The following is a 27301-nucleotide window of genomic DNA, read 5'->3' as shown; positions in this document are numbered from 1 at the left end:
GTCTTAGTGGGAGCCTCAGAAGACCTGGCAGTTTTTTTCAGGTGCCCAGAAGAGGTGGCCAAAGTGGTGGTGGCAAGATGGGCTTCAAGCAGCCAAGGGGATGCTGAGCACAGCCTGGAACCATCACCATATCATTTATTGAGCTGAGCAGCCTTTGTGGGCAGAGGATGCGCTCAACAGTGTAGTGATTACCCAGAATTTTTCATCTTCTAGCTGCAGTGAAGTAGAAAGTTGATTGAGAATCAGGGCAATTGCAGCCAATCTAAGAGCCAAAAATAACTGGACTTTATGTCCCCTTTGCTTTGACCATTAGGGATGACAGGCTCTTAAAAGAAATAAGAACATATTCATTGCTTCTATTTGAGTGAATTAACTGTCACAGAGTTAACTCTGGTGCTTGTCCACTAGAAAGCTTGAGATATGAATGGGCAGTCATCGGATGGGCTCAGGAAGAAGCTTCTAGCTGCCTCCCCTCCCCATTTCCTAAAAGCTTCTAGCTGTCCAGTCATATACAGAAGGCTGGGAGATTACAGAGTTTGTCATTCAATGAAACATTTGTCTTTAGCATGTCCTGTTAAAGATATGGATCAAGCAGTTCATATTCTATAGTATATCCTACTATGCTAGTTTATAAAAAAGAAAATCTCTTATGGGGAGGCTGCCAGTGACTCCAGGGGTATTTTTTCCTGCCCAGGAGGGTATAAGCCACCAGAGAAAATAAGTCAGAAATAGTGAAAAATGAAAGACTCAGAGTCAGAAAGAGTTTTGAAGCAGAGTACCTGATAGGTTCAGCCCACACAGGAACTGGAGCTTGATAATTAGAAAATGGCTCCCATGGTTGCTTTCAGGGGGTACATCAAAGGCAGGGATAGGGTTTCAGGGATGGAGTCTTGCTTCATGATGTCTTGCCGTCAGCAAGTTGATGGGCATCTTGGCAGGTCACACCCATCTCTGAGAGGCTGTGTGGCTACAGCAGGTCACCCCATCTCCAGTGCGGCGTGGGACCAGGCAGAGCTGAACAGGGCTCACAATGTGTCTGAGTGATCCTGGCCACAGGAAATTTCCACTGGAAGTTCCCAGACACCAGATTCTCCTCTTCACTGGCTGCGATGCTGATGTAGTCCACACATAGCCCATGGACGGCTCTTGACAATCCCTAATACAGACATTTTGGTAAATGGCATGCAGAGGGGAGGCGAGTTCTTCCTGAGGTGTAACAGGACATTTTTTTCAGGAGCAAAGATTTTGTAGAAGGTTATGGTGGAATGTTAGGAAAAACAAAACCGCAGTCCAGAGATGTCTATTGAACACTTGAAATATAGTTAGTCTGAATTGATATGTTCTTGTTTCATACACTCAGACCACAAAACATGTGAAAATAAAAGCATAAGTATTTTAACTTTTTATATTAAATACACCCTAGAAGGATAATAATTTAGGTATACTGAGTTAGATAAATATATGTTATTCAAGTCAATTTCACCTGGTTCTTTTTACTTTTTAAATGTGGCTACTAGAAAATTAGATATAGACACATGGCTTGTATTTTGTGCTCAAATTATATTTCTATTGGTCAGAGTGACAATAGATGTAAAAGACTCGTTTTATCTTGTTAAACACTCTGTTCCTTTGAGTTTGATTTTTATACAGTATTATTTTCAATAGTGGCAAGTGCATATAAATGTTTATTGTATTTTATTTTTCTTGAACTATACAAAGACCAGAAAGATGATGTCTCATCTGTTCACCATCCCCGGGGAACACACCCATTCACACTGTTAACAGGCAGTCTCTGAGAGGTGCAGGTTCACTTCCTTAAAAGTGAGCCTGATAGGTTGTACACACTTGAAATCCCAGGAGGATTGAGGCCAGCTTGGGCAACTTGGAGGAACCCTAACTCAAAAAAAAAAAAAAAAAAAAAAAGGCTGAGGATGTGACTGAGTGGTGGAGTGTCATTGGGTTTAATTCCCCCTACCATGAACATATAAAAACAAAATCAGAACACAACCAAACAAAACTTCCTCCTATGTTGAGAGCCACAGCTGAAGGGGCCCCAGCAAACTTCCAGCTGCCAGCTGATGATTGGCTCACCCAGGCCCCAGCAACTTCTAGCTGATTGGCTCCTCTGTGGTGATACTCACTGGGCTGTTTCCCTGCCCTTCAGACTGCCAGCTGATGATTGGCTCACAGCGGCCCCAGCAACTTCTAGCTGATTGGCTCCTCTACGGAGCTGCTCATTGGGGGACTTTTTTGGCTCCGCCCACGCGACCCAGCCAATCTGCCTCAAGAGCAGGAGGAGTGGGGGAGGTTGAGAGGCTTGTGGGAAGCCGGTGGTGGCAGTTGGGCTCTGAGGGTTTTTCCTGAGGAGCTGTTTTCTTTGGCGTGTGTGGTTCTAAAAATAAAGTTTGTTTCTTTTGACAAGTGGCTCCTGAATTGTGCCCAGCCAGACTGCGGCACTCCTCCCAAAAAAGTACCCCCTAAAAATCCAACCAACCAAGCAAACAAGCCAATTCCCAAAAAACAAATGCTGAAAGTTTTCTCTGATATAAGGAGGTTTACTTATAGTGGGATTGGGAGGGAGAGCATGGGAGGATTAGATTAATTCTAGATAGGGAAGAGGGGTGGGAGGGAAAAGGAGGGGGCAGGGGATTAGCAAGGATGGTGGAATGTGATGGTCATCATTATACAAAGTACATGTATCGAAGACTTGAATTGGGTATCCACATACCTTATATACAAACAGAAATATGAAAAATTATGGTATATATGTGTATTAAGAATTGTAATGCAAAAAAAGTACATGTACAAACTGACGTGAACATACTTTATATACAGAGATACGAAAAATGTGCTCTATATGTGTAATAAAGATTGTAATGCATTCCACTGTTGTCGTGTATTTAAAAAAATAATAAAATCAATTTAAAAAAAGAAATAAAAAGAACAAAAACACTGCCATGAGAAACAGATGCACATGTCATGAGCCTCAGTATTATAAAAATCAATTTTAAAAATTAGTATCATTATCATAAAAAATTTTGAAACAAAGTAAGACAGTTAAGGTTAAATAAATTTTAAGGTTTCTTTAGGTCTAAAATTCTGTGAGGCTCTATGCTACAGGATTACTTCACCCCCTTATCTCAGGTATAGTTAGTTATCTGTGGGTTCAACATCCTCAGATTCAACCCACCTTGAATGGGAAACATTCCAAAAAATAATTTTGTCTGTACTGAACATATACATTTCTTGTCATTATTCCTAAACAGTATAACAACTATTTACATGATGTTTACATTGTATTAGGTGTAAGAAGTCATGTAGAGAAGAGCTAAAGTATATGGACAGATATGTGTAGGTTATATGCAAAGGTTACATCATAATTAAGAAGATAATTTGAGCAATCTTTGCTTTTGGTGCAGTGTGAAGTTCTAGAACCAATCCTATGTGGATACCAAGTGCTGGATATGAGTAGTTTAACAAGAAGAGAACTTGATTGTTAAATGTTAGTCATAATTTACCAACATATAGTTTTTGTGATTTTTTTTTTAGAAGGATCATCTAACATTAGTTTTTCTTTTAACATTTAAAAAAAATTTTAAAATTGATAGGATTTATTACTAAACATATATTTAAGAGTCCTATCTTTGACCTTGGATTTTACAATGTATTTAGCAGATTGATATTATCCTGTTTATATGACTTTCTCGTTTTCTTTTTAAAAGATTAATATTTGCATTAATATTTTTAATGTGTATATCTGTGTGTATTTCACATGTTTTCACTTATATCTTTATTTTTTTGTATTAGGTAAAGCATTATAATCATGACTCATTGAAAACAAATAGTCACATGGCCAAACATGGAAGAAAGGACAGAAAGGTTGAGAAGCAATCTGACCTAATTAATATTTCAGCAGATCTATGAAACTACTCTTTCAATTTTATAATTTCACTTTCTTACTCATCCAAATTATATTTAATTATTTTTCTAGATGCACATAGATGATGAGAGAAAGTTACTGTCTCTGACTAGTTCTCATCTCTATCATACTTATATCCTAGAAAAAATTGTATTTTATGTGGTATAAAGAAAGTACATAAGAAAATGCAAAAATTATAGGTGTTTTCTCCTTTATGATAGCTCCTCTTAATTTTTTTGACTTTATGGTAATACGCTCTGGTGATGCTGAGCAGCGCAACCAGCTGCAGCTCACAGTCAGCCACGTAACTGCATGGTCCCCTCATATATAAAAAAAAAAAACCCTTGGTTTTGGATGAGGTTGCCCAACTATCTGCTAATGCCAGTGTTCTGAGTGCTTGTAAAGTAGGCTAGGCGAAGCGATGACATTTGTAGTTAAGGTGTATTTAATGTATTTTTTACTTACAATATTTCCAATTTATTACAGGTTTATAGGGACATAACCATGATAAGCCAAGAAGCATCCATAATCCTTATCTGACCAGGGCCAATTTATAAACATTTAGCTGTTCTATCTAAAGTTTGGGAGACATTTACCAAAACTAAGTAACTATTTCTGAGTAGAGGTGCTTTTAAATTTTCCTTGTGCATATTTATATTTTAAAAACTGCTACATAAATAATCCATGCTAATTATACAAAACTTAGGAAGATAGAAAACAATTAGAATCAAATGATAGCATCACAGTTGCACTAAAATGGAAGTTATGTGAGGATGCCTATTTTTAGTACTGTATCAGTTAAGAGGTGGAGGTGTTTGTGCATTGGGAGATGATACAATAGCTGTCACATATATGTATGCATGTTTGTATATACCCATGTATATTGTATCTAGATTGGGAATGGTAAAAAACTTGAAATTGTGATGTTTTAACATAAAGATCAAAAACTGCTTAAAAACCTAAAATCAGAGGTAAAATTTAAGTATTAGTAATGGATTTTAGGAACTAAATGTTTATTTACTTATTTTTCAATGGTGTGGCTTAAACACCAGGCCTTATGCATGCCAGGCAAGTGGTCCACAATGAGCTCCACCCCCCTCTCCTAGGAATTGAATAATTTAATAAACTAATTTTAACATAATTTGAGGGGTAGGTTTTTTACACTGTTCTAATATGTTGACTATATTATAAGAAATGCAACCCTTCATTGGCTTTGGCATAGAAATAAATACACCCTCCATTTAGTTACTGCTCATGATAGTAATTATTTGTGGTAAGAGGAATTATGAGCACACGGCCACTATTTATCTGTATCCTGCTTCCTGGTTTAATCACACACTTTCCTGGCAAATTCTTTTCTTTACTTCTACTTACTTCCCTTTTAAAGCATCTAGTTTGTAACTTTCATGATTATTAAGAATGAAAGTCTAAAAGAGTAACTATTATCACCATTATTTCAAAGTACATTTTAAGAGGGTCATCAAGTCTTATTGGGTATAAGATAGAAATGAGGTATCATTATGGGAAATACTATGTTTGGCATGGGAGATAACTTCATGATTCAAATACTTACAGTCAACTAAGAAGTGGTTAGAAACAATAAATAAGCGAAGTAAAGAAAGTTATAAAACTAATGTTCAAAATTCAATATCTCTCCTGTATTAAAAAAATAATCAGCTGGGAAATATGTTGTAATAAAAGACTTGCTTTAAATTAGGAACCCAGAAGATGAAATAGCATGAGCAAATTTAGTAAAACATACATTTCAGTGTTAGTTTTGGAAAAAAATAGTTCTAGTACATATTATAAGCTAAAGCTAAATTTTTTGTATACCAAGAATTCTTGACAAATCAAGAAAGGCAAGCAATGGAATAGAAATATGGAACCAAAGATGTGTTCAGTTAATTTACTGACCAAAAAATAAATGGTCATTAACATAAAATTTCAGGATAAGTATATCTTTCTTTTACTTCAGTCTTAGGTAGTCATTACTGACTTTGGCCATGAATCTCTTACTTGGTAATAATGCAAATAACACAGGAATCATAGATAATGCTTATTGAAAGTTCTGTACTCTGTTTACTTCAGGAACATGGAAATGAAATGCACAACCTCTCCATGTTAAGGGTAGCTGAACCCCATTTGGGGGGAGTTCAAAAGGTAAAGAGGACAGTGAACTTGTTGGATTTTTAAAAGAATTTATCCCTCAGAAAGATTTCACATGTATATCTGCACTTCCTTTTGAGGAATTTGCATGAAGTGAAAAGTTGATAAAGTCACTAGATAATAAATTTGTGCTCTGTAAATGAAAATGAGCCAGTTCCTTTGCTTTATTTCCCCACCATTTTGAACTGCAAATGATTTATATGGTGCCTAAAATAATATAAATATTTTTCTGTGGTATTGGCAATGATAAATTATCCAGAGATGGTCATTACTGACTTTGGCCATGAATCTCTTACTTGGTAACAATGCAAATAACTCAGGAGTCGTAGATAATGCTTATTGAAAGTTTTATACTCTGTTTACTTCAGAACACACGGAAATGAAATGCACAACCTCTCCATGTTGAGAGTAGCTGAACCCCATTTTTGGAGAATGTCTACATGAAAAGCAAGCACAATCATACCATGCAAAAATAGATCAACATTAGCACCACTTACCAAAAAATCAAACACACATTATAAACACAACAAAAAACAAAAATCTGTTTCATTTAAATGTAGTTATAAAGATTATACTTTCATAGTAAATCTTGGCATTATCCCAAGTAGATATTACATGTGAGATGCAAACAAGTTCTGTTTTACTTGTTTCTCCTATTGAGGGTTTATTGTTTATTTATTTAAAAAATTTTAATTAATGTGTATTAATTATAGATCTGTATTGATTTCTTTGGGATCTGCTGCTAGAGAGTTATTATGTTCTTTCAGAAGCATCTTATTACCTTGATTTTTTTCATATTTCTTATTCTCCTGTGTTGAGATTTGTGCATCAAGTGGATCAGGTGTCTCTACAACTTTTGTGGAGTGGCCTGATCCACCATAGGGGCCCCTACACCCGTTAAAGGACCAGCCACATAGTGAGTACACACTCTGTTTAGAACACAGAGTGGGTCTTTCCAATTCTGCCACTGTATGCACTGTGTTCAAAGTCATTAATCACAGCCAAAGAAGCTACAGGAGGACAGCACTATGATACCCAGCTGGAATTAGAACCAACTGGGCATAACAAATCAACACCCAAGACACATCCTCGGGAGAATGCCTTCATGAATTGTATTTGGCCACCCCCATTCACAGTACCCAAGGGTAGGGGACAGACAGCCAAGGGTTGTCAGGGTCCTCTCACCATGTCACTGTGGCAAGGCAGGAGTGGAAAACAAAGTGCACCTTCCTCAACTTGTTAGTAACAGGCACTTGAGTGCAGCACGGTGAGGAGGGGCAGCTGGAACCCTGTGGGTACCTGCCTTTGGTCCCAGCACTGCTGTGGACCAAAAGGTCACACCCTGTTCTCAGGGGCAAGGACCTGCTCCTGATTCTCAATGGGGGCATCCTCTGCTCTCTGTGTTCTACCCAACCCTCATCCCTACAGTGCAGGCACCCTGGGCTTGTATCACGGTCACTCTGCTGGGCCACATTGGATTCTTGAGGCAGATACCCTTGAAACCATAATAGCAGAATGTGAGTGGAGTCACAGAGATGGGAATGTGCAGGGTTTTTGATCCCTAGAACAATTCAAACAACAGTAGGTCCCTTCTCAAGATGGCTCCTGGCTGTAGCACCCTAGGTTTTCTTAGGAGATGATGTGAGATTCTTTCCCAAAGCAAGAGAGCTGTGCAGATCTCAGATTACTTATCTAATTAGGCTCTAAGCTGGTAAGGATTGTATAACTTACAAAACACTTTTATTTTTCCTAATAGCCACATTATTTTTTCCCCAAATATTTCCAAAAGCACAGTCTACATTTGTACAGTATGAAATATATGAGTGTGCATGCTACAGGAAGGCACTCAGTGTTTCAGCAAAAATAAATAAATAAAAAGATGGATAGATAGATAGATAGATAATACAATGAGCTGATGCAGGTGATACAATGACTCATTGGTCTAATGCTGGTTCCTCTTTTCTCCAAGGGCTTGATCATCTGAGTAATTAGCTATCCTGTCTTTAGAAATTACTTTCCTTTATTTCTTCAATAAAAATGTAACATTTTTCTTGTAGGAAGTTTTGTTTGCTTTTTTTTTTCCCCCTTCCTTGACATTGTAGGCAATATTAGGTGTATTAGTCAGCATTCTCTAGAGGAATAGAATCAACAGGAAGTAAAATTATAAGAAGGGATTTATCAGTTTGGCTTCTGCATCCAGAAGCTGGATAGTCCACAATGGCTGCCTGCAGGCTGGAGAGCTAGGAGAACCAGTAGCTACGCAGTCCAAGAGGCAGAAGTCCCAGAACAAGAGGGTTCAAAGGTGCTACCCTCATCCGAGACTGAAGGCTTCTGCAGAATCACTGGCAGAGTCCACTTTGGAGGGGTGAAGAAGTGCGAGTCAGATATCCTCAGATGATCTAGCAGCAGTCAGGAACCTGTTCAAGAAGAATGGAGCTTTCATCTACTGCTGCTTTCTTGCCAATCATTCCTAGACACACCCTCATTGACACACCCTTAAGCCTCTGAGTAATTGGCTACTCTTAATCCAATCAAGTTGGCAATTCAATTTATCCATTACATAGAATATAGAGCACAGCTACAAATTTACTGAGCTTGTGTTGATTTTTGGTGAAAGGGCGTTAGGTATTGTTTTATGTCCTGAATTTCTGTAGATTCACTCATAAATTTCAATTGCATTTTATTTATGAAAAAATAAAAGAAAAATAATAGAAATGACAGTTTCTATAATTACTTAATCAAAACACTGCTAGGTGAAGAATCCATCCATTAAAATTACAATACAGATATTTTGATGGAAAACACGGTGCTTTGAATAAAGTTTGACAAGAAATATGTATTTGTGATTGGAAAATACATTCAACTGTGAACCACTGTAATGGATTTTTTTTTTGTTAACAATAAAAACATTTTCAAAAAACCTTTAAATTAAATTGTTTGACCTTATATTTTAGGTTACTCATTCATATTCACAGTGAATTATAATGTTAAGAATATAAAGACCTCTCTACAAGTTGTATGTTTTACTTTTACCATAATTTAGAAAAGTACCTAAGAATATGTGGAAACATAGATTTCTCACACATTTTATATATTAAAGAAAGATTAATTACAATACATAGTATCTTTTCCTTCTCTTGGTTGTGGTTTTGGTCATAGATGACCAAAAGCATCTTTAAATTTTTTTTTAATTGTAGATGGATACAGTACCTTTATTTTGTTTAGTTTTTTAATGTGATGCTGGGCACTCTACCACTGAGCCACAATCCTAGCCCCTAAAGCATCTTCTGTATAAAACAAATTGACTTCTTTCTCTTAAATACCACATCCTTGGGAAAATTAAGAAACTAGTCACTCAAATTGTTTCCTGTGGTTCATATGAGATTGAGATTACATATACGGATCAAATTATACACATCCCAGCAGAAGTGTAAATTACATGCACACACATATTTTATTCTATGTGCATTAGAATAATCATTCTCTAAGTAACAACATTTCTGTGGTGGTTGTTTTGGGATCTAAAGGAAAGTGTATTAATTGATTTTGAACAATAAAATGAGAGTGTGTACAGAGAGAGTAACTAAATGAGAGATTCTCTTGGGACAACACGTGTATCTGGTATTAATCATTTATTAAATAGCTATGTTGATTTCAGCCTGCTTAAAAATTTCCTGCACACACGGTGGACTATAAATTTTATTGGATCCTTGACTGAAGCTAAGGAGTATCGGTGACAATTGGCATTATCTCTGGCTGGCATCACTTCTAATGCTGTGGATTTATTGTTCTGCCTCCCCAGTGGCCAGAAGAACTCTAGGCAGTCTGTCACAAATGGTGAAGAGTGGCTTGGGTAACATCCCTGGGAGTCACATAGTGGCTTCAGATACTATTTGGGGAATTTAGCAGTGAAGCCTGTGGTGAACAGGTTAGGAACAGATAAGACTGGAGATTTGTGGGCTTCCTGTGGCATTGTATGTAATGACTAAAATGATCACTTGGCTGAAGCACTTCCCTTTTCCTAATCAGTCACACACACACAGAGAAAAAACAACAACAAAAAATTCATCATACACTAACAGTGAGCCCTCCAGCATTTGATTCTGGCCATAGCTGTTAAGAAGCTTTGGAGTTTTTTTGATATTAGAAGACCTTCAGAGATAAGTGTACTAAGCCAACTAGCACACATTTGGACATGCCATCATAATTTAAATTTGAAGGAAATTTTAAGTGTTTTTATCCAAAAATATGATTTTCATTTTCCAGAGTACTCTTTTCAAAGCTTTCAAAGGTACAGAAAGGTGATTTTCTGTAACTTGGTTTACTGTTCAAATCCAATTTAGTTCTGCCACCTGTTATTTTTCTCCTTGGATTTTTTTTTAGAAGTCATTTTTAGAGCCTTTGATATCACTATATAAGAGCCTCACATCCTATGGTGTAATTGACTCTGGATTTGATAGTTCAACAAATACACAACGAGAGTCCATTGTGTGCCAAAAGCTGTAATATTTATTTTTCCAAGGAAGCTGCTTCAACCTAAGTGTTTGCAGCTCTCCATCTGTTAGTTTAGGAATTTGTCCCTTTGTTACTGTGACAATATTGATAATTTCTCTTTTAGATGATAGGCTTCAGGAGATGGAGAATTTTGCCTTTGGGTTTTTGATGCTCTTCTAGTGATATTTTGGGGATAACTTATTATATTTTTGAATAGATTAATATAGCCTTCCTAAATAGAAAATTAAAATTTCCAAATTTATCGAACCATGTCACCATGTTAGTAAATATTTTTCTACTGTGCAGAGCATTACACTTAAAAGTGGAATGGTTAAAATGTTTGCAGAATCAGCTTCTCATTGTGGAATTGTTTGTTTGTTTTCTTTTTAGTCTTCTGAACAACAATCAAATCAGAAAGATTTCCAGAACTGCTTTTGAAGGACTTGAAAATTTGCTGCATCTGTAAGTTCTAAGAAAAACCAACAATGGCTTAAATTTTGTTGACTGATTATTTTTGCCTTCTTGATTATTTTAACCTAAGTAATTCTTCACCTTCCTGAGAGTAGTGGCAACCTTGAAACAGAACTGTTAGATGAACATTTCTAAGGACAGCAAAGTGTTTCTTTCAATAGATCGTGCATCTGAGGACATTTGAATATTAATGCACATTTCTGTCCTTCCACCCTTGACACGCAATTCTAAATTGGAGAAAAATAAGAACAAAGTTTAATCAATACTTCACACTTATATCTAATTAATCAATAATTATAAAAAATCCACAAATCTGAAAAGAACTTTTATGTTAATAATTCAGTCATCTAAGACCTCTTGAGGCTGGTGAACACATTACAATTAGGAATGTTAATCAACTTGGGTAGGAGACAAATTTTGAAAAAAAAAACAGCTTATAAATATGACCATTGACAATTATCATGCTTTTGATGTATTATTATTGATAAATGAATAAAAAACACTTAAAATGATTGCTTATGTCAGAAACCAATGCATGTTGATAAAATGAATGTTGGATGGTGGAGAATGGATAGGCTGAAGAAAGTAAGCCCAGGGACACTGGTAGGAGTGAGTCCTGCAACTTCCTTTTAAAAAAATGTTAAAGACAACTGGAGGTAAAGCTTAGTAGTAGAGCACTTGCTTGGCATGTGCCAGGCCCTGGGTTTGATCAGTAGCACTACCAAAAAAAAGTATTAAGGAGGTAACTAACATTTTTACACAAAAATGTCTACTTGTAGATCCATTAAGCAATTGGTTTAAAAGTCATAGTAATTCTTTTAAAAAGAAAATGCAGTCCTACTTTTGCTCTAATTTACATATCTGTTGCACTTTGCTGAAATGGAATTCCCATTATACACCAACCCAAGAGCTTTATAGCTTTCTTGTTTTGAGATGCCCCAGCCCTAACACACAGGTCTCCCATAACTCTTTCCATTAATCCACCATAATGTCTTGATTTGCTGCCCTAATCATGCACAGCCAATCTAACATGATCTGTATGTGCTTGCCACTTTTGATCTCTACCAAGCTTTTAGATCAGTGCTGTAAAAAGTCTGTTCTTTGTTTGTGAAGAATCTTGACTTTCTCCCTGTTTTTCATCTCGATCTTGGCCTGTGGTTCTCTACTTAGCGGCATGTCAAAAGTAACTCCCTACAGTGATAAAAGTAGTAGACTAAACAAAACAAAAAAAAAAACCCTATGACTTTGTACATAATGGTTTAGAACAAATTTCATTATTAGTGCTAATACTAAATGAGGAAATTTAGTTAAATTATAGCTGTTAGTAGGAAGTTAATATCGGATAAAATGCTCATTGTTGCTGATGTTGGATCAATTGCATGCACAAGAGTACCATATGCTCTGGATGAAAATAAGAAGAGCATTTCATGAAACTTCTATTCAATGTTATGACAAGCTAAACATTGTTTTTTAAGCGAAGGATAGGTCTTTGGGCTTCTGGAAGGTAAGTGACTTATGAAAAGGCGAGGATAATTGATAAATGTGTATTAAGCAGTGGGTGATGAACACTTTCCCATGGCCACCAATGTGCATCTTTCCATGTTTCCACTAACATTGCCAAGTGAGCATTGCTTCTCAAACTGGAGAAGTTCCCAGACAGAGGGCTGTAAGCAAGAAGACCCACTCAATGCATATGATACCTGCAAATTCATCTTCTATCTTTCCTTTGCATTTTAACCTTAATCCCTTGTTATTTTATTTCTTTGAACACAATAAGCACATATACACTTCCTCCTCAACCTGTGCACAGGATGCTAATTATTTTCCTCTTGGCTATTTTACCAGGCATAATGTCACTGTACTCCCAGTGACTTAGGAGACGGAAGCAGGAGTATTACAAGTTTGAGGCCAGCCTAGGCAACTTAGCAAGACTCTGTCTCAAAATAAAAATCAGAAAGGGCTAGTGATGTAGCTGAGTAGTAGAGTATCCCTGGAGTGAATCCCCAGTACCATAAATAAATAAATAAATAAATAAATAAATAAATAAATACAGCTTTTTCCCTTAGTTAAATCTCAGTTTTAATATCACATCCTTTAGGAGTCCCGTTAAGTCAGTTAACATTTTTTTTCTCTCTCTCTTAGGGTGTGCCTTGTGTATTTCATTTATTACATACATTATACAAGTTCATTTTTCTTTCCTATTTGTTACCTTGTTTATTTTTGGATTTCCCCACTGGATTCTGTAAAGACAAATGGCCCTGTGGCCGTACTTCTTTCCATTTATTTGCCATTTTATTCCAGCATCTAGAACTAGTGTCTAGAACAGAGTGACTGCTCACAAAAGATTTGTTAAACAGATGTATGAACATAAGGTGCTCAGTAAATGCTTGATATTTGATTGATTAAGCCTCTTGGCTATAATGTGTTAATTAATCTTATGAGAGAAGAATGATAACGCTATTATATGCCTTGGATTTTTCAACAACCTGTGTATTTATCCATTATTTATAGTGTGCCATTTCCCAAGGATTTCCAGTGTTGTATTACATAAAATAGTTATAATGTTTTCATACTGAGGAGCTCAATTTTCATTAGACTATATATACCAAAGAACTTCAGTTTTACCTTGCCAAACATAAAGGCTAGAATATTTTTTTTTTCTCTAAGACAAAAGCGTTTCTAAACTCATGTGAAATTGTAGCATGTTTTGTCCAAAACATATCATTGATTCCCTTGGGCAAAAACAAATAGAAGTATCCTAGGACAAATTTTGCTTTCAGATTCACACAAGAAAGTACAATTGTTTGAGAATATCCTTGGGAACTGGGGTTCATTTAAGGTTAGCTGAATTTTAAAGCCAAGATATATTGTAGAAGTGGGAGCAAAATATTCCTATTCTTTGATTCAGCAGGCCAGTTATCTCTTAATAGCGTTGTCAGTATTCATTATTGTGAGTTAATCTAATGATAGACTCCAAAATAAAACTTCTTGTTAAGAAGCATCTTGGTGTCCCAATGATAAGGATCTTATTATTTATTAGCACTGATAATTGAAGAGGTTTTTAAAAAGAATTATTTGTAGCGGGAAAACCCTGGCATGTTTCTGCAGGTTTGAGATGAATTGGGCATCATTTGTTAGTATTACAAAAAGGGAAATGTATCCCCCTTTCAAATCTGTGATTCTGTGTCTGGCTATGGTCCCCATTTCCTAAATTTGGTTTTGTTCTTTGAGTTACAGTTTCTTCCTTCCAATGCAGCCCCTGGACATCTTTGTCCTCATGAACTCTCGCTCCTGAATGCTACACCCTATACACAAATTCACCTTTTTAAATCATTGTCATGATGTGTCACTTGAAATTGTGTACTCAGCCTTTTCCATCTTTTGTGATTTGGGTAGGAGGGGGCACTGGAGATTGAACTCAGGGGCACTCGACCACTGAGCCACATCCCTAGCCCTGTTTTTTAGTTTATTTAGATACAGGGTCTCCCTGATTTGGTTAGTGCCTCAATTTTGCTGAGGCTGACTTTGAACTTGGGATCCTTCTGCCTCAGCCTCTCAAGCTGCTGGGATTACAGGTATGTGATACTGCACTTGGTGCTTTTTGAATGTATTTGAACTCTGTCTCATTTCTTTTGCAATGTATAGATTTTTTTTAAAAAAATCACTTTTTTTGTTGTTGTTTAAATTACTGAGCAAGAAAATGTCATTGAAGAATCTGATCTTTAATGATGTAACTTTGTGGGACTCAGCTCTCACCATTTTTGGCTAGACTCACTGCCTGAATTTAATGACAGTCTTACAAACAGAGTGAAATTTGCATACGGTTTCTTGCTCATTATGTTAGCTTTCCTTTCTATAACAAACCTCTGCAGGATTTAGTGGCTTAAAACAAGGAAGAGGTCCTATTTTTTCATGCTTGATTCATGGGTGGCCTGGGCAGTTCTGGTCTGCTCTGGCTCAGACCTTGGGTTTAGAATGGCATCACTCACACATGCCGCAATTCCACAGTTATCAGCTGGGAGGGCTTTTTCTTCTTTCTCTGGCCAACTAGATTATGCTTGTTCACACAGTGATCTATCTCTAATAAAAGCCAGGGATGAGTGCTTTTCAAGCCTGGCTTTTGCTGTTTTTTAGTGTCCTGTTTGGTCAATCATGCCACATGGCCCAAATCTAATTCCAGCACAGGAAGATCTTGATGAGTGAAGCAGCAAAATCACCTCATAAAATGTTATAAATCAGGGATGGGGAAATTTGTGGTCGAAAGTGCAATTGACCACTTTAACATGAGGAGTGGAGTTTTCTAAGAGTTGAGATTCAGATTGCAATCACAATCAAGCCCACTCTGGCTCTGTCACCAGGATGGACTTTTCTGATGGGTATAGTAGGAGCCCAAAGAGAGAAGAGGCCTGGCCTTTCTGGGAGACACAAGGGGTGGAGGGCAGGTTAGATTTGAGGGAAGGAGCAACACTTTTACTTAATTTTGAAAGGCTGTATGAGAAGAGGTAAGAAATGGTCTGCTATGATTTGGTAATGGGCAGTATCTTCAGTGGCTGGATGGAGCATTGATGAGAGATGAGACTGGTGAGTTTGATAAGCCAAATAATAGGGGTGAATGGTTTCAATGCTTGGCTGCCTGCCTTCCTGTTTATAACTCTTTCTTTCTTCTAATCATGCCAAATTAGCTTCTATTCTTACCACTCCACTAAAAATGCTTCAACAACGGCCACTCGTGTTATTAGACATATTGAACATTTAAACATTTAACCCTGACTCATGGGTCTTTTATTGGCCACACCCCCTCTTGATCCCTTTGGTGCTCTTGGTTTTCCTTTTCCTGGTGATTGAGCACAAATTCCTTCATCCTGAGCTCTCTCCTGTATTTTGCCTCTCTATCGGTGAGTGTATCTGCTTCCATTGTATCAATCATTATCCAAATGTTGCTACCTCTTAAGTCTTTATTTCCAGCCCAGATTGTTTTTATATTTCCACACAACACATATTTCTTTACTCAGTATTTCTACTGACATGTTCCACAGAATCCTTAAATTGATATGACAAATATCTGTCATGTCTTTAATTTTCCCCTTCAAACCCACTCCTTATTTTCCCTTCAAACATGATGCTTCTTATTTTGGGAAATGATTGCACATTCATACAGCCATCTGAACTAAATTTCTACATTGGCCTCCTCCCATTTCCTTTACCATGGTGGTATCTAGTTATTTTTCCATCCTGTGGGTTCCGTGTTAACATTATTCACATCCCCCCTCTCTATTTATCTCAATTTGGCTGCCTTACCTTCAATTCTCATTATCCGTCTTCCCTACTGTTAACAAAACCTTTTATCTCCATCCATGTTTTTCCTCTTCTAAATCTCCAAAAGGCAACCAGTCATCTTTTAAAAACAAAAATTCAATCATGCCACTCTTCTCAGAGTTCTTCAGTGGCTCCCCATTGTTTTGGGGATGAAGTAGAAATACTGTCTATATCCACGTTAAGATTTAACTTCACTTTATATCTTTAGGCTTCTTGACAATCACCTCCCTACACTCTATGCTCTGAAGTTCCTGATGTGTGGCGTTTGATATCCTTTTGAATTTCTACCTTGGGATGCACCCGGGGTTACTGGATTTTGCTGGGGCACTTTGTTTTCCTGGGAATCCTTTTTGCTCCCTCTGATACTCAGAGCATCTCACAGGTCGCTTATTATCACATACCATGGGCACTAATAATGTATATCGTCTCTAACTGCACAACACACCTGTGTGGCTTTACAGATGGGAAAGATGAAAGAGTCATTATTAACTTCACCAAGGACACTGGAAACTTTTGAAGAACAAATCTGGAGAAAAAAGTGGACCAAGGAGTGAGGATGGGGTGTCTCTTACCCTTCCTTGGGGGATAGTGCCCTGACTTTCAGTGGAGGGGTCTAGTCCACTCAGAGGCAGAGCTGCATCAAACTATCATAACTCAATGAGATTAAGAACATCACCCATTTTCACTGTGTCCTTTTGATTGTCTGAATCCCAAATAGATTTGAGGTCAGGGAAAGAATATGCTGACTACCTGAAAAGAACAGTTCAATCTTCAAGGGACGTATCACTGCTTAATTAATAGATTTTTCAAACTATTTTTTTTTTAATGATTTTAACTAGGGTGGAACAGTTTCCAAAAGAAGAAAAGATACTTTGGTGCTCTGACTAAAACTATTTCCTAGGCTAAACTGAGTAACCGAGATAATGTCCTTTGGGAGATCTTCTATGGGCTAGTCATTTCTCCTCCCTATGCGGTATTTGTCTTTTCTCTCCATGCTTGCAACATGCTTGTAAAAATCAATTTCAGCATTACTTTATTTTATTTATTACTTTATATTCCTGACATATAATCACTTTGTAAGCATTGCTTGGCTAGGAATTTCATCCAATTTGTCTATTTGTTTGTCTCTTCACCCAATAATTCAACAATCTATTTGATAGCTGTGAATCTACTCGTGCATACATTTACCTATCTATTCATCCTCTCAACAATCATGTAGCAAACAACTACCGTGCCAGATACTGTACTAGATCCTGGGTAAGCAAAAAGATTTGACTGATTCTTACAGAATCTAGGGACTTAAACAGCAGAGAGGCATTATTTGTTCATGTTCCTGCCTTAATATGTTAATAGAAGATTATCATTACCTGTATAGTAATGAATCAGTGATGTCCAATGGAGTTTAGAAAGATTGAGGAGGGGAGAGGAGACATTACACAGAGATACAAAGGATCATAAAAGACTATTGTGAACAACTATATACCAACAAGGTTATAGAATAATAACAATTGAGGAGATTGACAAAGAACATTCCAGAAACTGAGGAATTTACGGCTGAATTTTACCAAACACTTAAAGAAAGGATATCAATCCTTCTCAAATCTTTGAAAAAAAAAAGTTTTACTAATAAAACTAAAACTATTGAAGAGGAGGGGATATTTCCAAACTTGTTTTACAAAGTTGTCTTACCCTGATACTAAAGTCAGACGAGGATACAAAAAGAAAACTATAGAACAATATCCCTGGTGAAGATGGAGATTTCAATTTGGCTCAGACTCTTTGATGCCTAGATTTTTTGCTCTCATGAATTTCCCACAAAGATAACTTCACTTTTTCTGATGAATATGTATTTATGAATCTGTTTGGTGATACAAGCTCAACCTTGCAGATGGTTGGGGTCACCGATATGGCCGCCTGAACCAAAATGATTCAAGAACCACAGAAATTCTTTTTCTCCAGAGATTTCCCCTTCACTCTTTCCTCCTTCCTGACTTTTCTTTGATTTCAGAAGGCCAGAGATGCAACCACAGCTGTCTCTCACCCACTCGACAGGGGAGGATCTCTAGTGAGATAATCCTTTGCAGGTTTCCAGAGAGGGAGAGAGGAATGGATTCAGCCTTGCTTTGAGTTGTATATTTGCTGATTAGGCAAAAAAAATCTTCAAAGTTTGCCTTCCATTATAAATCTTTTTGATGAAGTATTCACATCCTCTAGGAAACTTTTCCAGGTTTTCCCAATGGGGAAGTGCTGGTTACATTTGAAATATCATTTATCTTTTTTAAAATCTCTCGGATTTCAATATTTAACTTTGTCATATAGCAATCAATTCTTCTCTATTACGAAATGATAAGCTACTTGTTCTCAAGGAATATCTTAACTATTTTCATGTGCATATGTATTTTATTTATTTTTAATTATCAATAAGAATTAAATCTGTAGTCTGATTGGCTTTGTTAGGACATGATATATGAAAGTTTGGTGGACAGATGTGTGGAACAAATTATCCTTATATGTTAGGATAAACTGAATTGACCTTGGTGGTTTCAGAGAATAGAATATGGGCTTAAAAAAATTTATAGGCATGATGAGTTCAGTTAAGCTACTCACTTATTCCATCTCCATTCATTTAACAAACTTTTTATTATGATAATAAATTAGTATGTAGTCATAAGAAAGAATAAACAGGATATAACATCTAATTTTTTTCTGCATTTCCCCACCATTGGTAAATGTTATGAAACTATTATCCAATAAAAGACCAGGATATTTGCACTGATATAATCAATATATAAAAGTCATTTCTATTACCCCAGATTCCTCATGTTGCCCTTTTATAGTTGAAACCACTTCCCTCTGTCTTACTCCCTTTTTAAACCTTGGCAACCACTAAACTATTCTTTATTTCCAAAATTTTGTTATTTTAAAAATGTTATGCCAATATAAATATGCAATATATAACTTTTGGGGACTGCCTTTTCCCATGCAGAATAATTCTTAGGAAACTCATCCAAGTTGTAAAATATCAATAGCTTATTACTTTTATTGCTGAACAGTATTTTATGGTAAGAATATACTATAGAATATACTACAGTTTGGCCATTTGCCTACTGGATTATTTCTATTTTCTGATAATAAAAATATGTGTACATGTTTTTACATAAACAAAACTTTTAAATTTTTTTTTAAAATTTGCTCTAATTAGTTATACATGAAAGTAGAATGCATTTTGACATCATACATAAATGGCTACATAATTCTGTATCTTCTGGTTGTACATGTCCTTTACAGATGGGAAAGATGAAATCATGTAATCATATGTGCATATCGGGTAATAATGTTCAATTTATTCCTACCCCCATAGCCCCTTATTGTGTAGGGGGGTAATCCAAAAATACCTCTACTCTTCCCCTTGCCAGCTTATTGTGAATTAGCATCTGCATATCAGAGAAAACCTTTGGCCTTTTGTTCTTCTGGGTTGGCTTCTTTCACTTAGCGTGATATTCTCCAGTTCCATCCATTTATTGGCAAGTACAATAATTTCATTCTTCTGTAAGGCTGAGTGGTATTCCATCATGTATATATACCACAATTTCTTTATCTGTTCATCTGTTGAAGGGTACTTAGATTGGTTCCACAGATTAGCTATTGAAAATTAAGCTGCTATAAACATTGAGGTGGCTGTTATCACTGTAGTATGCTGATTTTAAGTCTTTTGGGTATAAACCTAGAAGTGGGATGACTGGGTCAAATAGTGGTTCCATTCCAAGTTGTATGAGGAATCTCCATACTGCTTTCCACAGTGGTTGCACCAATTTGCAGTCCCACCAACAAAGTATGAGTCTATCTTTTTCCCCACATCCTCCCCAACATTTATTGTTACTTGTATTCTGGATAATTGCCATATTGACTGGAGTGAGATGGAATATCAGTGTAGTTTTGATTTGTGTTTCTCTAATCATTAGTGATGTTGAACATTTTTTCATATATTTGTTGATCGATTGTATATTTTCTTCTGAGAAGTGTCTGTTCAGTTCCTTAATCAATGTATTGATTGGGTTATTTGTTTTTTTTGGTATTAAATTTTTTGAGTTCTTTATATGTCCTGGAGATTCCTGCTCTCTGTGAAGCGCATGTGGTAAAGATTTTCTCTCATTCTGTAGGTTCTCTCTTCATGAACATAACTTTTTTATTCTCTGGAATAAATGTCTGGAAAAACAATTACTATTGAGGCAGGAGATAGATTACTTATAGGCAGATAGAAATTGGGACTAGGAGAATGGGGTCCCACCACTCCAGATTGAAACCCTAGGCTTTTTGTTTTTGGCTGCCTGACTGGAAAGTCTCACTCATGCTTGTGTACCCATGCCCTAACATTAGTCAACCTCAAACAAGCAGTTCTTTTGTTTTAAGGAACAAGAATGGGTCAAACTCAGGTCAACAAAGACATTAAACTATCCTATTATGGGAATAAGAAATTAAACTTGTACATTTTCAGTTGTATCAGAAAAAAGAGAACAATAAAGGAAGACTTTTCAATTACAGATTAATTCAGTAGATAATTAAAAACCCCTAGAATGCAGACACCCATTGGCATCCCTCTCTTGTGATCCCTCCTTCTTGGGGAGCTTTGCTTTCTATTGCTCTAATAAATCCTGTTATTTTGCTTTCTCTCACCATTATGTTGAGGATTTCATTCTTTGAATTTTCAAGAAAAAACCCCCACCCATTACACTAGGTTATGTGGTGGTTTCATGTTTAATTTTTGAAGAAACTGACAAATTTTCTGGAGTAGCCATGCCATTTTATTTTCCCACCAGTATCACTGGTTAAGTTTCTTTGCAACCTTGCAAGCATTTTTTCACTGTCACTATTTTTTTTAAAAACTTTCATAGTGATGTCTCATTGCAGTTTTAATTTGTATTTTCCTAATGATTAATGACGTTGAATGTCTTTCATGTGCCTATTTACTCTCTCTATATCTTCTTCTGTTCATGGCTGTTCAGGTCTTTAGAGCATTTTCTAATTAGATAATGGGATTTTGTTTTGTTTTTATTTTTGTTTGTTTTGGTACTGTTAAATTTTGAGATTTTATGTACTATAGAGGGCAGTCGTTATTCAGATATGTAGTTCTAGAATATTTCTTGGTTAGATGTGTAGTTTTCAAGGGGTTGAGGATATAGCTCAGTTGGTAGAGTGTTTGCCTCAGATACAGAAGGCGCTGGGTGCAATCCCCAGCCCTGCACTCCCCAAATGTGAAGTTTTCAAAGAAATACTTGTTTAACTGGATCTTTTGAAGGGTAAATATTTTTAATATTGATGAAGTCCAGTTTATCAAATTATCCTTCTATCATTGTGCTTTTGGTGTCAAGTCTTAAAATACTTAGTCTTGTGGTAGATCCAGAAGATTTTCCAAAAAGATTTATAGTTCTACATATTGTACTTAGTTCTGTGATTCACTTAGATCACAGAAGTAAGTACAATATGTAGAACTATAAATTTTAGTATAAGATTAGACTTAGGTCAAGGCTCTCCCTGCCCCCACACTTTTTTTCTTTGTTGAAAAGGCTTTCTTTCCTCCACTGAATTGCTTTTACATCTTTCTCAGTAATAAGTTGACCATATTCTATGAGTCTATCTCACAGCTGTCTTTTATTCTATTTACCTATATGTTTACCCTTTGCCATACAGTCTTGATTACTGTAGTTCTATAATATGCCCTAAAGCCAGGTAGACAGCTTCTTTTTGTTTTATTCTTTTCTTTTTCAAAGTTGTTTTAAGTATTCTAGCTCCTTTAACCTTCTATTGAAATATGGAGTTGTCTTTTCTATATCTAAAAGTCTTTCTCGGATTTTGATAGAATTTTTTTAAGTTTGTATATCAACTTGCAGTTGAATGACAAATTTATTCCTTGTGATTTCTAATTCATGAATAAATGTCTTTTCACTTATTTAATGTCTTTTATCAGCATTTTTTAGTTTTTAGAACAAATATCCTCTGCAGTTTTTGATAGGTTTGTACCTAGACATTTCATTGTTTAAGTGATTGAAGAGTATAATAATATTTTATTTTTTAAGTGATTGAAAAGAGTATTATATTATTTATTTTAGTGTTCATATATCCATTGCCAGAAACTAGTAGTACAATTGAGTTTTGTATTCTCTTATATACTGTGATCTTGCATATTCATTTTTTAATTCTAGAAGAATTGGGGTTTTTTTTTGTTTGTTTTGGTTAATTCTTTAGTATTTTCTATGTAATCATGTCGCCTGTAAATAGGAACTTTTTTCTATCTCTCTTTATGATCTGTATGTATTTTTTAGACATTTTTTCATTGATTGGATTTTCAGTCATTGTGTTTAATAAAGTGGTGAGAACAGATACTACTGTCTTGTTCCTGGTCCAGGCAAGATGATTCAGTTATGAGCCATGACATAAAAGATTAGATGATTTTTGTATAAGATTAGATGATTTTTCTTTTTGGTCAAATTCTTAACTAGAAAGCTGAGAAAGCAACCCAGTAATCCTATTTTCTTAGAGTTTTTAATCATAAATGAGCATAGACTTTGACCAAGTTTCTTTTCATTGATTTCTGTGACCAGGTGACTTTTCTTCTTGAGCCTGTTCAATACAGAATATGGTGAATTTTATGGATTAATTATTGAATATTGAAGCACTCTTCTGTCCGTGGAATAAACGACACTAGATTATGGATTTTTAAAAAGATTGTTCAAATACGTTAGAGAATTGTTGAGAATTTGCCTATTTATAAGGGCTTTTGGTCTGATGCTTTCTTTTTTTTTCTACTGTTTCTCAATTTTGGTTTAAAGTTTGTGATGCTAACTTCACAGTGAGCTGAGAAGTGTTCTTCTTCATCTTTTCTTGGAAGAGAGCATGTAGATAATTCTTTATAAACATTTGGTGGAATTCATCATAACTTAACATAGGCCAGGGATTTATTTTCCAAGAGGGTCTAAATTATGAATTCAATTTCCTTAATAGTTGTAGGGCTGTTCACATTATCTATTTCATAGTGGGTTAGTTGAGGTAGCCTGTGTTTTTTGAGTATGTGATCCATTTCATCTAAGCTGTCAAATTTATGTGTATAAAATTGTTATACTTTGATGGCAGTGCGGTCTGTAGTCTATTTCCCCACTTTCATTTCTCATTGATTTTTTGTGTCTGCTCTTTTGTTTTTTGTCACTCTTGCTTGAGGTTTTACAGTTTTATTACTACTTTCAAACAATCAGCTTTTTGTTCGTTCCATGATTTCTCTATTTTTTAATGTTTTTTAAAAATTTTATTGATTTGTGCTCACTTTTATTGTTCTTTCTTTTTTCTTTGAATTTGTTTTTCTCCTTCATTCTAATTTTTTTGAGGTGATTGCTTTGGTTAGTGGTTTGAGAGTTTTCCTCTTTCATAATATATGTCACATGATAAATTTGACTCTGTATTACTTTATCTAAATGCTGCAAATTTTGACACATTGTATTTTCACTTTCATGCTGTTCAAGGTATATTGTTTAATTTTTCAAATTTTCTCTTTTACTCATGAAGTATGTCATTTGATTTCCAGGTGCTTAGATTTTTCTATCTTTCTGCTATTGATTCCATTGTGTTCAGAAAGTACACTCTATGGTTTCAATCCTTTCACACTGATGAAGATTGTTTTTTGGCCTAGGATGTGCTCTACCTTGGAATGTGATCTGTGAATGTGACCCCAAAAGGATATGGATTCTAAGTTTCTGGGCATGGAGTGTTGTATGAATTTCAGCTAGGTTCTGTTTTTTAATGATATAATTGAGTTTTTCATATCCTAGCTGATTTTCTTCCTAGCTCTTTTATCAATAAGTAAGAAATGGGTATTAAAGTTATCTATCATTGTAGATATATGCATTTCTACTGTCAGCTCTGTCACTTTTTGCTTCACAGATTTTGATGTTTTGTTGTTTTTTGCATACATTTAGGATTGTTATGTCTTCTTGTTGGACTGACCTTTTGACCATTATATAATTTCCTTTTTTGTCTCTATTATTACCTTTGATCTGAAGCCTACTTTATCTGACATTAACACAACCAACCTGTTTTGTTTTGATTGGTGCTTGCATAATCCAACTTCTCTTGTACTTTTACTTTCAATTTGATTATTCCAACTTACTTGAAGTCAGTTTCTTATAGATAGCACATAGGTGGGCCACTTTATTCTGCAAATTTGTGTTTTAATTGTTTAGATTGTTTCTATTTAGTGTAATTGTTGATGCATTAGGCTCAAGTCTCACATTTTAATTTGTTTTCTGTTTGTTCTATTTTTCTTTTCTGTGTTTTCTTTTTTGGTATCTTCTTGTTTTCCTTTTATTCTGTAGTGTTTTGTATTTTGTCTTTTCATAGTTTTGGTTGCAGTTGCTCTGCATTTTATATATTTACATGTAGCTTATCACATTCTAATGTACTAATTTTACTTGCTTGCATTAAACATAGAAATCTTACCTTTCTTGAAATCCCTTAATCCTCCCATAGTTACTACATAATTGTCTTAAATATTTTCTCTACATGTGTGAAAACTACAGCAGATGATGATATTATTTTTGCTTCAATCATCAACCATAATTTAGGAAGCTGAAGAGAAAAGGTACAATGTATCCGTAATTTTGGTTTTTTTCACTATTCTTTCTTTTTGTTTCATGTTAGTTTTATCATTTTCTTTCTGTTTAGAAAACTTTCTTTAATATAGCTCTAAAGTTGATAATTCTCCTAATTTTCATTCTTTTGAGAATATCCTGATCAACCTGTCATTTCAGAAGAATATTTTAGCTTACTTATATAGAATTCTGGATTCATTATTTTTTTCTATAAACACTGGGAAAAGGTGTAACTCCTTCTACCTCTGTTATTCCTGATGAAACAAAAAGTTTTTAAATTTCGAATGTCTTGGGTTGTGGCTCAGTGGTAGAGCACTCGCCTAGTACATGGGAGGCACTGGGTTCTATCCTCAGCACCACAAAAATGAAAAAATAAAAGAAAGGTATTTAAAAAATTGAATGTCTTTCTCATATGTACTTCCTGACAAGAAGAAATAATTAATAATCACAACTCTAGTGTCTGATGAATTTTTTTTTAAAGTGGCAAATTATATGTAACATAATATGTGCCATTTTAACGTTTGTTAAATGGATTATTCAGTGCCATTTAGTGCATTTATAAAATAAAGTAATGGTCACCAATATCCATTTCCAGAACTTTTTCATCATCCCAAACAGAAACTGTACCCTTTAAATAATACCTCCATATTTCCCATTCTCCTGACTCTCGTAACCTCTGCTCTACTTTCTGTCTTCATGAATTTGCCAATTCTAGGTATGTTAATAACTGGAATAATTTACCATTTATCTGGCCTATTTCAATTCACATAATGTCCTTAAGGCTCATCACTGTTGTAGTATGTAACAATTTTATTCCTTTACAAAGCTGAATAAAATCTTATTGTACTGATACACCACAGCTTGCTTAATCATTTATCCATGTATGGACACTTGGATTTTTCTCCACCATTAGGCTATTATGAAAATGCTATTGTGAATATGGGTTTGCAAGTATCTGAGTCCCTGTTTTCAATTCTTTTAGGCATACAATAGAAATAAAATTGCAAAATTCATTGTTATGCTATCATTTATTCATTGATTAATTAATTTATTCACTCATTCATTCACTTATTTAAAACATTACTTGGTAATCATTTATTTGCCAAACATTGCATTGGTATTAATGTTCTGTATCTTACTTATTTGCATAGTGTTTTATGAAACATTTCTACAGGTGTCTCATGGATTTTTCATAATCATTCCTATGATTTGATGTATTAATACCCCAATTACACAAATAAAGAGATGCATTTTTATAAGCTTAATTTTCTGGGAGTTCCATAACTAAGTCCAGATTCACACTTCCATCGTACAATTTTGAGACCAATGCTCTTTCAGTGACAACCTAGAAATATTTAAAGTTTAAATTATCATGTGAAAAGATGTTCTAAAAATATATTCTTATAACTCCAGAATCTTTTTCATAAGAAAAAAATCTTGCAGATTATGTATAAACCATCTTCTATGGTGTTAATTTAAATCTGAATTTTTACAGTTGGAAACAATACCTCTGGAAATGACATTGGCAGAGATGCACATAGTTTAACGTCTAAAATTTAGTGAAGCATACTGACATAAATTTTATCAATTTGTTGATTTTCCATACATACCTATTAACTAAAAACAATTTTTGGATTCTGTGAGTTTATTTTTTAGATGAATGACTATCTTCTTGGAACTTCTTTCTGGCAGTAATCTAAAACCTCAGAACCAAAATGAATAAATGTTAAATCAAAAGTGATTATTTTTAAGTTTTTTGGTACTGACTGTTATAGAACAAAAATAAATTTATAATTGGGAGACCACATTCTAATCTCAAGTGAAAATATTTCTAGAATATTTAATCCATTTTAATAAATAGAATTGTACTTTAATTAAGTTATCTGGGTTTTAATTTTTTCAGGAAAAAAAGGAGTGAGATAAAGGACGATTTGATTTTTTCATTAATTAATTTATTTTAATTAGGTAGATCTGACAGCAGAATGCATTTTGATTCATTGTACACAATTGCAGCATAACTTTACATTTCTATGGTTGTACACAATGTAGTGTCACACCATTTGTGCAGTCATACGTGTACTTAGGGTCATGATGCCCATCTCATTCCGCCATCTTCCCTGCCCCCATGAGCCCTCCCTCCCCTCCCTCCGCTTTGCCAAAAATTTCTTCATTTTTCCCGTTCCTTCCCCCTCTCTGTTAGGGATCAGCATCCACTTATCAGAAAGAACATTCGGCCTTTGATTTTTTGGGATTGGCTTTACTTCACTTAGCATGATCTTCTCTAACTCCATCCATTTAC

The 27301-nt window shown here is 35.2% G+C and overlaps 1 protein-coding gene across 1 annotated transcript in view; it reads left to right on the top strand.

Moving 5' to 3' along the window:
- PXDNL (peroxidasin like) overlaps positions 1–27301 on the top strand; it is a 489071-nt gene that overhangs the window by 229196 nt on the left and 232574 nt on the right. The window contains exon 3 of the mRNA XM_081265922.1: positions 10970–11041. Coding sequence (XP_081122048.1) covers positions 10970–11041 — 72 coding nt within the window. The remainder of the gene's footprint in view (positions 1–10969; positions 11042–27301) is intronic.

This window comes from Spermophilus citellus (assembly GCF_964194105.1).
Source record: "Spermophilus citellus genome assembly, chromosome: 14".
Lineage (NCBI taxonomy): Eukaryota > Metazoa > Chordata > Mammalia > Rodentia > Sciuridae > Spermophilus > Spermophilus citellus.
Note: the sequence above shows the minus strand (reverse complement) of the source record. Positions and strands in the feature narration are given on the sequence as shown.